A 16,746-nucleotide genomic window follows, 5' to 3' on the forward strand; every position below is an offset into this window, starting at 1 on the left:
GCTCAGAATGTCCTGACCATAAGGAAATGCAGGATTTATTGCATGCAGTGGAACAAGTGGGAAAGCATACTCTGCAATGTGGTTTTGATTCATTAGAGGCTTCTTGCAGAGCCACAGTTACAGGGTCTGTCATTCGAAGGCATGCTTGGTTAAAAGAACAAAGTTTACCTGATCATGTTAAAGCAAAATTATTGGATGCTCCATTGCAGCATGATACTTTGGTGTTAAGACAGAAGAGGTGTTAAAGAAAATGGAGGATAAAGCAAAATCAATGCAGACAATAAAGTATTTCTTACAGGTTCAGCCATCTAGATTTAGCAGAAACTGGCCTTCTAAAAATTGGTCCTTTCCAGTGTAAGACAGGCCACAAAGAGGCAGATACAGACGCCCAAGAGGCAGATCTCAGCCCCAAGGCTCATACAGACCTAAACAATGGGGTGCTTCAGCCCCCAAAGGCGGAGAAGACAAATCACAACCTTATAGGAAACAGTCCCAATGACTTCCCTCTACAAAAGCCAAGCACTTACCTTTTGACAGCACCCTTAGGGGGGAAACTAGCACTTTTTTCACAAAATTGGCACATGATCACCCAGGACAAATGGGTACTGAATATTGTTTCTCAGGGTTACAGGTTCCACTTTCACACCCTACCAAGGTCAAAAGGTATGCCAGACCTGCCACAAAACCAATAGGCAGAGGCACAAAAACAAATTTCTGCTCTCATGGACATGAGAGCTATTCAAAAAGTACCTCAGCAAGAACAGGGACAAGGATTTTACTCAAGTCTTTTCTTGGTACCCATAAATGACAAAGCCTGGAGACCAATACTGGACCTGTCATTTCTAAATACGTTCCTGGATGTTCCAAAATTCAAAATGTTGGCACTGCAGCAACTTCTACCCATGCTGGGCAAGAAGGCTTGGCTAGTTACTTTGGACCTCAAAGAGGCATACCTGCATGTCCCAATCAGACAATCTTGCATAAGATGCCTCAGACTCATAGCTGGCTCAATGCATTACCAATTCTCTGCACTGCCCTTTGGCTTATCTACTGCGCCCAGGGTCTTCACAAAATGCCTGGCACCAGTAATTGCATTTTGCAGACTAAAAGGAATTCAAATATATCACTACTTGGACGACTGCCTTATTCAAGCAGAGAGCAAGGACGTTCTACTAAAGCATCTGGCGTTTGTAAAAGAATTACTTATTTGCCTAGGGTACACAGTAAACAAAAAGAAGTCAAAACTAGTGCCCTCTCAAGAGATAATATTCCTGGGTGCAAGCTTAAATACAACTGCCCAGATGGCTTATCTCATGCCAGACAAGCAAAGGCATCTGACTCATTCCTTTCAAATGATGGCAACAAAGACCCAGCTACCTGCAAGAAAAATTCTGTAGGCTTTGGGCTCCATGGCGTCTTGCATCCTGCTAATTCCATATGCAAGACTGCATATGAGGAAATTACAATGGTATCTAAAAAGTGTTTGGACTCAACATTGCCACAGCTTGGAAACAATAATAACTCTTATTCCCTGCCTGCAACAGGAGTTTCGATGGTGGGCACTGGCCTGTCACCACAACAAGGGACAACCTTTCACTTTACCCACAGCCAGGCAGACAATAACAACAGATGCATTGGATTATGCCTGGGGGACACACACGGCAGGAAAATATATTCAGGGCACATGGCCCACGGACCAAATGCATCTTCACATCAATCAAAAAGAGATGCTAGCTGTACAGAATGCACCGACAGCCTTCAAGGATCTACTACATCCAGGACAACTATTATTAAAGACGGACAATACTACAGTTATGTGCTACATAAACAAGCAAGGGGCACACATTCCTACCCCGTCTGCAGGCAAGCCATGACTTTGTGGAACACAGCACTCTGCAGGCACAATTCCTGCCAGGAAAGAAAAATACTCTGGCAGACGAACTAAGCAGAAACCTCATGGACCCTCACAAGTGGAAACTAAATCTACAGGTCTTCAGCATGATAACAAGGAAATGGGGATGCCCAGACATAGACCTCTTTGCCTCCCCTTACAACTACCAACTACAGAGATTCTGCACAAGGACTTATCACTCACAAGCATGGAAAGTGGATGCCCTATCTTTCAGGTGGAAAACCCTAACAGTTTATGCTTTTCCACCACTGCCTCTCTTTCCCAAGGTGCTCCTAAAAGTCAGACAAGAAAAGCCAAACATGATTTTTATTGCCCCAGACTGGCCACGCCAGCACTGGTACCCAATCCTAAAGAGCTTGTCTCAGGGCCCAGCCTGGACTTTACCTCTAATTCCTCATCTTCTGACTCAACAAAACAATCCGATCCTGCACAGCCAACTCAGAACTTTAAATCTGGCTGCATGGCGGATAATATAGCCACTCAGGACACACTTCTCTCTAAAGCTGTTATGGATGTCATTTTGGAAGCCAGGAGGCCCAGCACCAGGAAATCTTATGCAGAAAAATGGAAGAGATCCTGTGCTTGGAGCCAGGCACAAGGACTTGAACCACTTGTTCCAAATATTCCTCAGATTTTACAATACCTAACTGAGATGTTGGACAAAGGCCTATCTTTCTCATCAATTAAGATCCATGCCTCTGCCATTTCAACTCATTACAATACGGAACCTCATATTTTCTCTCATCCACTACTAAGACAGTACCTCAGAGGGGCAAAAATCCTAAGACCCCCAAGGAGAGCACCGATACCTACATGGGACCTCAACTTTGTCTTAGAAAAGCCCACACTACCTCCTTCTGAGCCAGCCAATACAGCTGACATAAAATTCTTAACATGGAAAACTGCTCTGCTCCTAGCAATAACTTCAGCAAGAAGAGTCTCAGAGTTACAGGTATTAATGGCAGTGGAACCTTTTATCATTTTTCATCCGGACAGGGTTTCTCCAAGGGCAAACCCAACATTTATGCCAAAGGTTTTATCCAGTGTGGCTCTTAACCAAACCATTCATTTGCCAACATTTTATCCAAATCCCCAGAATAAAGGGGAGAGACTTCTGCACTCTTTGGACATTCACAGGCATTCACAGGCAGCTACGCTTCTACTTGGACAAAACAAAAGCTTTCAGAAAAACTGAGCAACTGTTTGTAGCACATGCTGCAGGATCACAAGCTATCTCAAAACAGACCATTTCAAAATGGATAGGACACTGCATTCGTTTCTGCTATGCACAGCATGGCAAGTCAGTGCCTAAGAATATTAGGCCACATTCTACCAGGGCAGTAGCCACTTCAGCAGCCTTTCTCCGAGGAGTACCAACCAAGGAAAGTTTGGAGGCTGCAACTTGGGAGTTCAGTGCACACTTTCACCAAGCATTACCACTTACCTCTTTACTCTAAATCCAGAGCAGGCTTTGCCACTGCAGTTCTGCAGGGCCTCATAGCCACTCCTAATCTTATTTAGACCCAGTCACCCTACCTCAGCTTTGGGATTCAACTCAAGTGTAATGACTGCAACATCAAACACGATGAACATAGTACAGTTGTGTACTTACCATAAATGTAGATGTTAGAGTGTATTCACTGTTGCAGTCCAGGTTACCCACCCTCCATCCCCCTTTCTTTGCTGGGACTTATCTATACTTCTCTATCCTATACAACCTATGTGGTGTATTTGCTTGTAGATGAAGGTATTGTTTTTTTTATTTTCACTGTATGCTTTTATAGGCAATATATTTTGCCTACCTTCTTGGGGGCACCTGACGTCTGGGGCGAGAAAAACTGAAGAAAATGGCGTCGGCTGTATCTTATATACCCCTGGCACACTGACATCAAGGAAGAGGCGACAGCAACCGACACTGGACCAGGACTTTGGAATTCAGGCCGACTGAGGGTAGCCTGCCAGCAGGATAACCCAAGTGTAATGATTGCAACAGTGAATACACTCGAACGTCTACATTTATGGTAGGTACACAACTGTACTTTGCCCATATTGGTAATGATCAGGTCCAGGATATTGCTGCCCCTGGTGGGGGTATGGACAAGCTGATCCAGGGCGTTGGAATTTATGAATTTCTGAAAGCGTTGAGTAAATGAGTTAGTACATGAGTAGTTTTCCCAGTTGATGGTGGGGTAGTTGAAATCACCCATTGTTAGGGTATTGGGCTGTACCTTAATATTCCCCAGTATGTCAAGAAATGTGGAATGGGCATCCTGAGGCATAGTGGGGGATCTCAAACAAGCTACCACCTGGCAGTCTTGCCCATTGTTAGTTGCACTTGGATAATTTCGGATGCATTATGTTGAGCAACTAACCTGGAGGTGTGGCTATCCTTAATGAATATGGGCACGCCTCCTCTTTTAGTGTTTCAGTCCAGGTTAGGTGGCCGAAAGGTGTGGTATGAGTTATAGCCTGGTAATGCAGGGGTGCTGTCTGGTACCTTGAACCAGGTCTCCATCACTACACAGATGTCTATGATCTCCATTTTAAGGAGTGCCTTGAGTGAGTGCATTTTGAGGGTTAGACTTCTAGCATTGAGTAGTATTACTCTCAGATTTTGCTTGCTTGTACCTGCTATGGTGGTGAGTTTGTCGTTTAAACCTTGCCTAAAAAAGGCACTATAGGGGTGGCAAGAGCCTTAGCCAGTATCCGAATCCTAGGGGCGACAGGTGCAGGCGATCTCTGGCAAAGCATCGTGGTCTGTTGATCATGTCGTCCCAGGCAGACAGACACTGGATCCCCTTAGAAAGACACCAGAAGCTTAGCCAATTGTTGAAGTCTGTCATTTTGTCCTTGTATTGTGGTATCATTCTGGGCGATGGCAGGATGCTACTCAGGGTTAGGGTCATACCTGCCTGTGCTACTTGATCTGGGAGCTCCTCCATGTCTCTTTTCATGTAGTCCAGGGAGGTACATCTCAGGTCATTCACACCAACATGGACAATGACAATGACAGAGTCATATTTGTACTTGTTGTGGAGTGACCTGAGTGCTTGCATTATGTGGTGGATCCTGGCACCCGACAGGCAGCTAACAGTAACTTTCTCCTTGTTTAGCCTGGTGAGTGGGACATCAGTGTGTCTGATTACAGAGTCACCTATGACTAGTGTGGTGGGTATGTTGTTTTGCCTTATGGGCTGAGGTTGAGTGGCACACTGATTTTGTGAGCTATGTGTCATTTGGGTAGTGTTGGGGAGTGGATGCTTGAGCTTCAGCTTTTGAGGTCCCTGTTGTTTGGGCAGATTTTTATTGAGAGGCTCTGCGAATGTAGGTGTGTGTTTTGCGTTACTATTTGTGGGTTTAGGTGGTGTAGGTTTTGATGGACTATGTGTTGAGTGTGATGTGGTACAGGTGTTTACCTTCTCTTGACTATGTGTAGAGCTTGGCTTCCAGTTTGGCTATATAAGTGCATTTCTCAGAGGTTGTGGTGTTGGGTGGTAGGAGGAGGAGAGGGTTGTCAGTGTACATGAGGCAATTGCTACATTGCCCCAAGATGCTCAGATTCATCATGCAAACAGGGGAAAATACCAGGAGCTGACCCTTAGACATGCCTGCATAGGTGCTTATTAATTTAAGTACTAAAAACTGTTTTCCTCTTAAGAAGTTAGGAAAGTTAAGTGTAGATTATTTAGTGCTTGCAACAAGTTTTGAACAAGTACTGAGCACAAGAAAACAGTTTTGAGTGCTAAAACTATAAAACTGGCTAGTTCTAAGGGAAAATTAGAAGAGCAGACTTTCTGGCATCTGGAATAGTGTAACTCTAGTTAAATGACACTGCGTGATGCGCAAACACAGGTTTTTAAACAGAAAGATGAAAGGGATAGAAATAACCCAAATTGGCCAATAAAACTACAGATTCTGAATTGAAACCACTCCTCCACTGACAGATAGGCTGCTCAAAGCTTACCACTCTCGCTGATGAACAGAGAAGCTTCATTCTATCTTGGTAAGGTTTGGGCAACACAGAAACTACAAAACAGCCCAGACAGAATGCAGCAAAATCTGAAAACTGGAATCTACTGGTTATAGAAAGGCAGGAAACAGGTAGAGAGAGAGAGGAGATTTTTTTTTTTTTTTTTTCAAAAATGAAAACAGATACAGTAAAACAAGCACTTTTAAAGCAGAAAAATGGCTATCGTACTTGAGTATGTAGCCCTCAACAGTTGAAAAACACTTAAAAATGATCAGTTAGACCTGTTTTATAAACTTTAACACCACCCCAGGAATAGGGAGGAACCAGTCTCAGAACAGATGAGAAAACAGCAATGTCAGCAAATATATAAAATAATTCAGTCAGGCAAAAATTAAGACAATGCAGAACTCTGAAAAGTGTCAAGAAATATATTCCAGATTGTTTTAGAAGCACTCCAGTCAGAACAGAAGGAGATTCTAGCAGTGTATCGTTCTTTTTAAGGATATAATGGACCATTCCATATCTTCTGTTTGTTCTAATATTTTATTAGTTTTTAGATATGGCGATGAAGGGTCTAGATCTTCAAAGAGTTTCCTTTTGTTTGAAAGGAAAATCTTTAATCTGGGAGGAAACCGTGGATATACTTTTGTTTTTTTCTAAGTTCTGTAATTAGAGGAAGAAATTGGCTGTTAATGCTGCAGAATAGTCATTGTCAAAGCAAATGTTACATCCATCTATTCTGAATGGTGATTTAGTCCAGGCAGCCTTAAGAATAAGTTCTTTATCTTGAGAGGAAAAAATCAACAATAATAGACCTTGGAGAAGTGTATATGTATATATTTTTTTTAGCTGCAGGAATAACTAAGGATCTGTGTGCTCTCTCTATTCCGAGTGCTTCTGGTAAACCTAAAATTTTAGGGAGCCAGGAAAGTAAAAAAGTTATTCATATTACCATCAGATCTGATGCTTTCCATGTCATTATTCATCATGGATGGGTCTTGGATTTGACCTCGGATCTGAGCCGGCAACTGATGGACAGATCCAGAGCACCCATCTGTTGGATCCGTCAACAGCACAAGCTAAAGTGTCGGATCCTCTCAGGGCTTTGGATCCGATCATTATCTCAGATCCGATAGTCATTGGTAGCTCCCCCTCCAGAACTAGGTCATCAGATCCAATGTGCTGGAGTAGAGGTCCCCCCTCCCAGGGATTGTAGGACATTGTCTAGATCTCCAACAAAATTGTCAAGGTCTTCTAGAAGTTTACTCCTCACAGATATGGACAGGATGATAAGTTTCCTCAAGGCCCAGATCAAGCTGGACTTGTTACCGTCCCCAGCACAGTTGTGTAGGGGTCATTCTCCACCCACGGGAATTTACTCTCCTCTTTCGACCCATCGGGGTTTTGAACGCCAAGATTAGAGCATTCCTTCTGAGAGGCTTCCCTCTACAGTTAAAATATCATCTAAGCTTCTCAGAAGCCTGCTACTAAGAAAGTGTATCCCAGTAAATGGAAAAGATTCTCTGTCTAGGCTAGACAATGGAATTTAGATCCCTTTTCAGCCCTGATTCCTGACATTTTGTTCTTGGCCTCTCTCTTTCAGGAAGGTGCTAGTTTCTCCATGATTAAACTTCAGTTGGTGGCCATCTCTAATTTCCATTTGAATGAGGGTCTCAGCTTTTCTTCTAAACTATGCAAAGCCTTACTTAAAGGAGTCTTTCTTCTTAGACCTCCTGTCAAGGATCTTTCCCCACCATGGAATTTAACTCTGATGTTGCAGTCTTTGACACAAAAGCCCTTTGAACCAGCTGCATCTTGTGATCTTAAGTTCTTATCTTGGAAGATGGTATTCTTGGTGGCTGTTACTTCTGCCAAGAGAGTTTCCGAGTCCGCATTAAGCCCCCTCTTATGGTCTTCCACAAGGATAGGGTACCCCTTAGAACAAATCCTTTGTTCGTTCTGAAGGTGGCTTCGGAAACTAACCTCAACCAATCTATTCAGCTGCCAGTTTTCTTCACTAATTATTCCAGAAAGGGGGAGTATACTTTGCATTGTTTAGACATCCATAGGCAGCTACGCTTATATATTAAGAGGATTGAGGAATTTTGGAAGTCAGACCAGCGGTTCCATGGCCTTTACTCAGGCCAGAAAGGGCCTGGCTGTTACTAAGATACCTATTTCCAGATGGATTGCTAGCTGTATTTCCTATGTTTATGACAGCAGGCACATGGAGCTGTCCAGACCAGTTGAAGCCCGCTCTCATAGGTCTATGGCTACATCTTCTGCCTTCTTGGCTATACTTTCTTTGGATGAGATTTGTGCTGCTGCTACTTGGTCTAATCCCCACATCTTTGTTTCATACTACAAGTTGTATTTAGTGTCTAGGAACAGGGCTTCCTTTGGTTCCTCTGTGCTCCGGCATATCCTTCCCTGAGGCCACCCAGGGTTCATAGTATCTGCGGAATCTGACCCATCTGTGATGAATAATGACATGGATAGAATCAGATAAAGAGTTATGTACTTACCATAACTTGAAGTCTGTGCTATCCAGGGTCATTATTCATCACATCCCCACCCTCCTTCGCCCTTCCTTCTGCGGACCTGGTGAAACTTCAGGGATGTTTCTTTTTGGAGATAGTCTCCTGGGGAGTCCATGCTGCCTTTTTCTTTATCCAGCAAACCTGATCTGAGGGTTACATGTTAGCAGGGGATTATGGGAAGGGGAGGAGCTTGAGCTCTGGATCTGTCTATCAGTTGATGGCTTGCATCCAAGATCAGCTTCAAGACCCATCTGTGATGAGTAATGACATTGGATAGCACAGATTCCATGTTATGGTAAGTACGTAACTTTCTTTCAAGTAATCCAAATATATGGATGTTATTCCTGTGTGATTTGTTTTTGAGGTCATCAGTTTCGGCTAGGAGAAGACTGTTTTGCTTCAACAGGAACTTTATATTATTTTCATCCTCATTCATTGTTCCTTCTATGTCATTTAAAGAATCTTCCATGCCTGATATCTGGGTCTTCTGCAGCTGCAGAGCTTCATTGATTTGTTCCATTCTTTTGGGTAGTTCTGTTTAAAATTCTCAATTTTGGTGTCTAATTTATCTTAACTGATAATTCTTGAATATTAGCACTGAATAAATCTCTCCAAGTACAGAATCTGTGATGTTATCTTTGTCTTGTGTAAGTAAGTAAGTATGATGTTACCTTTGTATGACGCATTATAAGGCTAGATACAATGATAAATATTTTCCACAAAGAATTTGACAGGAAAATAATGAAATATGTAAAATAAAAAAAAAAAAATTGATAAATCTTGCAGTGCTTGAGAATTGTATCAAAATGTACTCAGTTAAGTTTAGAAGTATAATTTCCTGTCAGAAATGTATGTAAAAGCAGAACAGGAGAAAACTGCTGCTACTCTAGTCTCATACTGGCCATGCCCCTGATGGGATTTCTTTAATTTGTGTTCTCCATCAGGGGCCAGACATTTTACATGGGGGGGGGGTCTATATTAGATTCATACGTAGATACTAGGCTATCTGCCCGAAGGCATTTATAAGCCTAGCCGGAATGTGTTGGCTTTCACCACCCCCTTAGATTAGTTCCCTGTGCCTCTGTCCAGCAGAGCCATTGAAGTGATCCCAGGGATAAACTTTCTGTTTCCCATCCACTCTTCAAGGTTTCTCTTGAAGAGGGTTAGCGAGGAGCTCTGCCTAATGTAGATTGGAATCTTGTTCCAGAGCATGGGAAGTCTCTGGGACAGGAATCTATCCCTCCAGCACACCCTATTTATTGTTGTGGTGAAGTTTAGATCCCTGGAGCATGTGGCTCGAGGGGATATGGTTTTCTTTAGGTGGAGCATGTCCATCAATTCTGGGTTGGACATGACCTTGTATGTCAGGCAGAGATCACATCTGAGTAGGCGGTATGCATCCGAGTACAGCTGGAGTTTCTTCAGTCAAGCTGCATAGGGCATCTGCTTGAGGCCAGTGATCCTCTTGGTGAGGTACTTCTGTGGTCTTTCCAGTTGTTGCAGGTGTCTTGTAAGGTATATCCCAAATGGGGCATTGTACTCTATGATGGGTCTGATGAGTGATGTGTAGAGGGGCCCAATGACCTCTCTTGATCTGGATGCAAACCTTTTTGTGATTAGGTGGGCCACATAGAAGGATTTTCTAACCACTTTGACAATGTGATTATCAAAGGAGAGGTTACTATCTGTTTGGGTCCCCAGATCCCTTATTACGTCTTCTGTATTCAGGGGGCTACCACCTATGTGGTAGTTTGTAGGTACTTTGTTTTTTCCAAAGAGGATGACTATGCACATTTTGGCATTTAGCTTGAGGCCATGGATTTGACACCAGGTCTCAGTGAAACCTTTTTGGAGGATGTCTGCGTTAGCCGGAGAGTCAGTTATAGCCCCTAGTTTGCAGTCGTCTGCGAACTTGGTCAGCGATAGTCCTCCTGTGCTTGCCTGTACCTCTGAGAAGTTTATGCCGAACAAGAGGGGTCCTAGGACTGAGCCCTGGGGAACACCACTTGTAACTGGTTTAGAGTCAGACCTAGCTCCTGCAACTCTTACCATGTGGGTTCTGTCCGTGAGCCAATTGGCAACCCATCTTGTGACGTAGGGGTTTATGTTCAGGCTGGTGAGCTTGTCTATAATACCTGAGTGGAGAATGGTGTTGAAGGCCTTTGCAAGGTCTAGGTAGGCTGTGTGGACCACCTTTCCCTCGTCTATAGCCTTGGTAACTGTCTCAAATAAGTCCACCAGGTTTAGGAGGCATGATCTGCCATTAACAAAGCCGAACTGGGTAGGGTCCAGTGTTTGGAGGTTCCCAATATGCCTGTTAATGAGATCCATGATGCGCTCCATAGCTTTGCAGACCAAGCTAGTCAGGCTTATAGGGCGATAGTTCATTGGGTCCGTTGTGGCTCCTCCTTTGTGGAGCGGAATAACTGTTGCTGTGTGCCACTCGGTGGGCACGTAGCCTGTGGAGAGGCTGAGTTTAAACAGTGTGTTTAGGTGAGGGGTTAGTTCATCTTTGAGCTCGTGTAGGACGCAGCCTGGGGCACTGTCTGGTCCCATTGATGCTGTATTTTTGGCTTTGGAGAGGGTTGTTTTAACCTGAGTGTCTGATTTCAGGGGTACTACATTCTTCTGGTATAGTTATGAGCCCTTTTTGGTGTGAGAGGGGGGTGAGGTTTGCACTGAACCTGTCTGCCAGGATGTTGGCTATATCGGTCGTTTCAGTGTATTTTGTGCCATTGTGCACTAACTCTGAGCAGATCTGAAAATTGCAACTTAGATTCTTGACATAACTAAAGAATGCCTTGTGGTTATCTTTGGAGTCCATGGCAATTTTATTTTCAAAGCTAGCCTTGGATGATTTTATGAGGGAATGTAGTTTCTTGCTGATACTGATCAGGGATTTCTTCTCTTCTTGGGATTTACTCTTTTCTGTACTAGTTTCCTCCTTCTATTGTATAGCTTGTTTATAGCAGGGGTCCACCAGACTGGTTTCCTTTTCCTGGAGGAGCGAGTCTTGGTTTTGTTTGGGATAGGACGATCCATGCATTCTTGTAGGTGCCCGTAGAGTGCATTAGTAAAGGATTTTGCAGCTTGAACAGCGTTATCCTTTAGCATGGGGGCTTTGAAACTTCCCACCTCGGTCTTAAGTAACGTGAAGTTTGCTTTTGAAAAGTTTTTCATGGTGGTTTCTTTGACCGTGGATGGTGGCGGAATGTGGGTATCCAGAGTGATTAGTTTATGGTCAGATCTTACCAGCGAGGGGTTGACCTCCGGTGTGGAACACCGGTCGCCCATGTTGGTGATGACCAGGTCTAATATGTTGTCACCTCTGGTGGGGTGTTGACCAGTTGATCCAGGGCGTTTGAGTTTATAAATTCTAGGAAATGTTGGGCAAGGAAGTTTGTACTTGAGTAGTTCTCCCAGTTAATGTTTGGGTAATTGAAATCCCCCAATATCAGGGTGTTTGATGGGACCTTTATGTTTCCCAGTGTTTCCAGGAATGCGGAGTGGGGTCCTGGGACATGGTGGTTGATCTGTAGCAAGCTATAATTTGAATAGCAGTTTTGCCCATTGTTAGTTGCACGTGGATGATCTCTAAAGCATCGTGCTGTGCCACTAACCTGGAGGTGTGGGTATCCTTAATGAATATGGATACTCCCCCGCCTTTTGTATTTCGGTCCATGTTTTGTGGCCGAAATGTATGGTATGAGTTGTAGCCTGGTAGTGCTGGGGTGCTGTCTGGAGCCTTAAACCAGGTTTCTGTTACTGCACGTATATCGGTTTTCTCTGTACTGAGGAGTGCCTCGAGTGCTAGCATTTTGAGGTTTAGACTTCTGGCATTGAGTAGCATTACCTTCAGTTTTTTGTTACTTGTGCTCTTTACAATGGTGGGTTTGTCTTTTTTGAGCCTTGCCTAAAAAAGGCACTATGGGAGTGACAAGAGCCTTGGCCGTTATTCGAAAGTCTAAGGGTGACAGGTGCAAGCCGTCTCTAGTGAAGCAGCGTGGCTTGTCAAGCATGTCATCCCAGGCTGACAGACACTGGATCCCCTTTGAATGACACCAGAAGCTTAGCCAATTGTTGAAATTGATAATTTTATCTCTATACCATGGTATCATTCTTGGTGAGGGCAGGATGCTACTCAGGGTCAGGGTCATACTGGCCTGGGCTACGTGATCAGAGAGCTCCTCCATGTCTCTTTTCATGTAGTCCAGGGAGGTACGGCTCAGGTCATTCACACCAACATGACAATGACAGAGTCATATTTGTACTTGTTCTGGAGTGACCTGAGTGCTTGTGTTATGTGGCGGATCCTGGCACCCGACAGGCAGCTAACAGTAACCTTCTCCTTGTTCAGCCTAGTGAGCAGGATGTCAGTGTGCCTGACCATAGAGTCACCTATTACTAGTGTGTTGGGTATGTTATTTTGCCTTAAGGGCTGTGTTTGCGTGGCACACTGGTTTTGTGAAGTATGTGTTTCATGGTTTGTGTTGGGGGGTGGAGGTTGCTTGGATGTCTGCTTTGGAGGTCTCTGTTGCTTTTGCAGATTTTTATTTAGAGCCTCTGAGTATGTTTTTGTGTATTTATGTGTGTTTTTTTCCATGCTGGTTTTATAGGTCTATGTGAGACCTGTGGTGTGATGCAGGTAATTCCTTTCCCCTCTTGACTGCCTGGTCCAGTCTTTGGTTGAGAGAGCTTAGCCTCCAGTTTGGCTGTATAATTGCATCTCTCGCATGTATTAGTGTTTGGTGGAAGGAGGAGAGGGTTGTCTGTGTACATGAGGCAATTGTAACATTGCCTCAAAATGCCCAGATTCACCAGTTGGACCAGAGAGTACACCTGAAACTGCCCTTTGGACATGCATGGATAGGTACAGTGAACTGTTTTACTGATTGGCTGGTAAGGTTGAATAGAGAGAGCCTTGCCCTTCTCTACAGTATAGGGGGGTCTAGTGCTAAGGTTTATTGGTGCTTGCTATGAGTTTTGAGCAAGTGCTGGGATGAGAAGTGAATGGTTTCAGTGCTTAAGTTGAAAGTTTGTCTAGGTCCAAGGGAAAAATTGAGGAGTACACTTTGTGGAGCCGGGAATAGATATACCCTAGCTAACCGGCGCTGCTCGACATGCAAATTGCGGTTTTTATAGCAGGGAAATGAAAGAGAGAGAAATTAAAATGGCCAATAAACTACTCATTTCTGGGCTGAAACCACTCCTCCAGGAACAGATAGGCTGCTCAAAGCTCCCTCTCTCACAGTGAACAGAGAAACTTCCTTCTATCCAAGTAAGGTATGGGCAAACACAGAAACTTGTAACACAGCCCTGAATTCAGCACTAACCTGAAAACTGGACTATACTAGCTTAGAAAGGTGGGAAAACAAGTATTTTTTTTTTTTTTCAGAAAATAAAGCAGATACAATAAAAAAACACTTTAAATGCGCAGAAATGGCCATCACACTTGAGTGAGTATTAATTCAGTTACGTTAGGAGTACTGAGGCTTCTCTCTTTTTAACTTCATCTTGCAAGTGTCTCACTTGTTTTATTTCTGTTTCTTATTTTTTTTCGTATTCCTAAAAGCCTTTTTTTAGGTATATTTCAATATTGAGCCAAAAATGTGGGTTTTGCTCAGTCTCAGAATTTTAGCTCTAAGCCTAAAAGAGTTATGAAAGCTGTCTGTCTGTGACTGATAGATTACATTTGGAGATTTTTATTTACCTTCTGTCAGCATTATTGTAGCTAGAATCAGTGGACTTTATTACAGGCTGTGAATGTTTTAGCTGTAACAGCCGTTATCTTTTTACTGACTTGCATCTGCATTTTTGATGTAATATATTATGTGGTAAATACTCAGAGGAAACAACAGAATATCAGAGAAAGCCAGAATGATCTGCTGAGCTGAAAGTGGTTACAGTTATGGAGGGGAGAGAGTAAGATGCTTTGTGGAAGTCTTAGGGTTCAATTAAACAGAAGGAAAACACTTTGTGATGAGAATAACTTGATGTATGGCTGGACTTGTCCTTAAAATGAATACGTTGTTAGGTGTGCAGTACTCAACAGATTTTTTTGTTTTAAATTGCAGAATGTTTCCAGTTCTCAGGCACGAGTTGTGAAGACTGTTTGCGTAATGTTTCAGTAAGTGTCTTTGAATTCATTTGTTTTTAAACCGGTCTATTTAAGCTTTTTCATATATATTCTGTAATTTTAAAATCAAATAAATTGTAATTATAAATGGTTGGTGATGGTGGAAATACCCAATGATTGATTGTCGTGTTTCATGCTTACGTCTTCCAGACTTTTTTGTTCACTCTTCAGACTGTTTGTATGTATTTTACTTTTTTTTCAGAATTTAGTGTTTCATATTGTAGTACCTCATTAAATAAACTACTGTTACAATATGCAGGTGAAAGTTAATTGAGCGATTTTTAGTTGGATTTCTGTAGCAGAGGGTTGAAGTTTCTTGGACACTGGTTTTGACAGTAATCTAAAAATATGTGACAGTAAATTAATTGAAGATTAAACTATTTGGTTTTTCTTTGGAAAAAAAATGTCTTCTCAAAGGAACACAGAATTTTCAGTGGAGGATTTTTTATTTTCATGACTTGAATTTAATTTGGAAGGGTGAAAATGATACAAGGGGTACAGAGGATAGGCAAGAGGGGTCTGGAATTTACTGGAGAAAACTGGCAAAGGAACCAAGGTACTGGGAACAAATAATTAAAAAGGGAAAGAAAATAGAATGCGAAGAGGCCAAGAATTCATTTGGCTTACAGACTGGAGTTTGCCTTCCCGGTCAAGGATTGATATCAGAATGTAGGCAAAGAGAAAGAAGTAGGAGTATCTTAAGTGAAATACCAGCGTTGGTAGAAGCTGCTGTTAAAATGGATTAGTAGGGCATATAAAATATTGCATGATGAATATAGGAATCAATAGAGGAGGTTGGAAAGAGAGACTGGACAAGCAATTCACAAAGAAACAATGGGGAGTGTTTTATATATGGCTCTCAAATATGTAACTAAGTCTTTAGAAGATTTAGAATCTTTGCTTGGAAATGTTTGCATAGGTATTTTATATTCCAAGTAGACTCCAAAGAATTTTTCCTCAGGTGGATTGCAAATGTTGGACGTGTGATGGGAAAGAAAGAAGTAATTAGGAACATATTTTCTGGGAGTGTAATAAGTAGGCAAACTTTAGAAATTCCATGCAGACTACTCTGTCAGAAGTACTGGGTGAGCAAATTGGTGCAACTAAGGAAATTATTTTTTGAGCTGTGATACAGAATTGGAATTGCCTAGACATAGTAAGGTTTTGCTGAGTTTAATTCTGGTGGCTGCCAAAAAAAGCAGTGAATAGAAAATGGAAATTAAAGTCTTAACTAACTGTACTATTAGTACTGAATATAGTAATAGAGAAAACAGAACTGTTAGTAAGATCTTTAGAAAAGGGTAAGAGCACATTACATAAAAAAATGGGGACTGTGGGAACAATACATGCATAATAGTGTTTTGGAGGAGGAATGAGGTTTAAGTAAAGGCAGGAATTGAATGAGCTGTGTAATTTTTGACCGACGTAGACTGTGTAGATTATAAATGACGTGTAATATTTTCAGCTGAAATTATATCAATATGGTGTGATGTGAGGTTGTTCTATCTCGCCATTCATTCTTACTGATGGGTTCGGAGCCGGCCAACTGCAAAAGCTTGAGGTCTTCAACCAGCTCGAGGACAACTCCCTATCCCATGATATACCTTGTGCTTCCGTCAGATCTCGTTTGCTGCTGCAGCTAGATGGGGCGTTCACCAGCTCTGGCCAGTGAAAGTTATAAATTCTACTTGTTTGCTGGAGACTTTTTTTCAGTAGTTAAGTGTATTTTATAAGTTTCCTTTCTACGGTAGTTCAGGCATTTTCTTAGTGTACTGTTTAATCTTTTTCTTAGTTTATTGTCGTGGCCGTATTTTTAGCCCTTAGTTATCTTCCCAATCCATAGGTTGTAAGGTAGTAGTAGTTGATATAAACCTTAAGTGTGTGTGTGATTTAGAGCCCGTTTAACTTAGAGGGCTAGTACTTTGTGCTTTAGCTTTATTGTAGCCGTTTTTGCTGTTCAGGCCTTGTTAAATTACTTTTTCATTAGTAGTTCATTACTAGTATTAGAGTAGTATTGTTAATCTAAATAGACGTTAGTTGCTGTTGGTGTGTATGTAACAGTCCTGTTATAGTAGACGATACTGTTGTTTGACAAGCCTGTTTTCTTTCTATAGGCTTATTTTTTTGCTGTTACTGTTAGTTGCCAAATATGTCTCAGCAGAAGAAGTAAAAATCCAAGTCTGGATTT

The 16,746-nt window shown here is 42.3% G+C and overlaps 1 protein-coding gene across 2 annotated transcripts in view; it reads left to right on the plus strand.

Annotated features, from left to right (window-relative positions):
• LOC122798587 (pituitary tumor-transforming gene 1 protein-interacting protein-like) overlaps positions 1-16,746 on the plus strand; it is a 956,210-nt gene that overhangs the window by 102,786 nt on the left and 836,678 nt on the right. For both annotated transcript variants that reach the window (XM_044067656.1, XM_044067655.1), the window contains exon 2: positions 14,497-14,549. In XM_044067656.1, coding sequence (XP_043923591.1) covers positions 14,497-14,549 — 53 coding nt within the window. The remainder of the gene's footprint in view (positions 1-14,496; positions 14,550-16,746) is intronic.

The sequence above is a fragment of the Protopterus annectens genome, chromosome 3.part1 (assembly GCF_019279795.1).
Source record: "Protopterus annectens isolate FY-2018-M chromosome 3.part1, PAN1.0, whole genome shotgun sequence".
Classification (NCBI taxonomy): Eukaryota; Metazoa; Chordata; order Ceratodontiformes; family Protopteridae; genus Protopterus; species Protopterus annectens.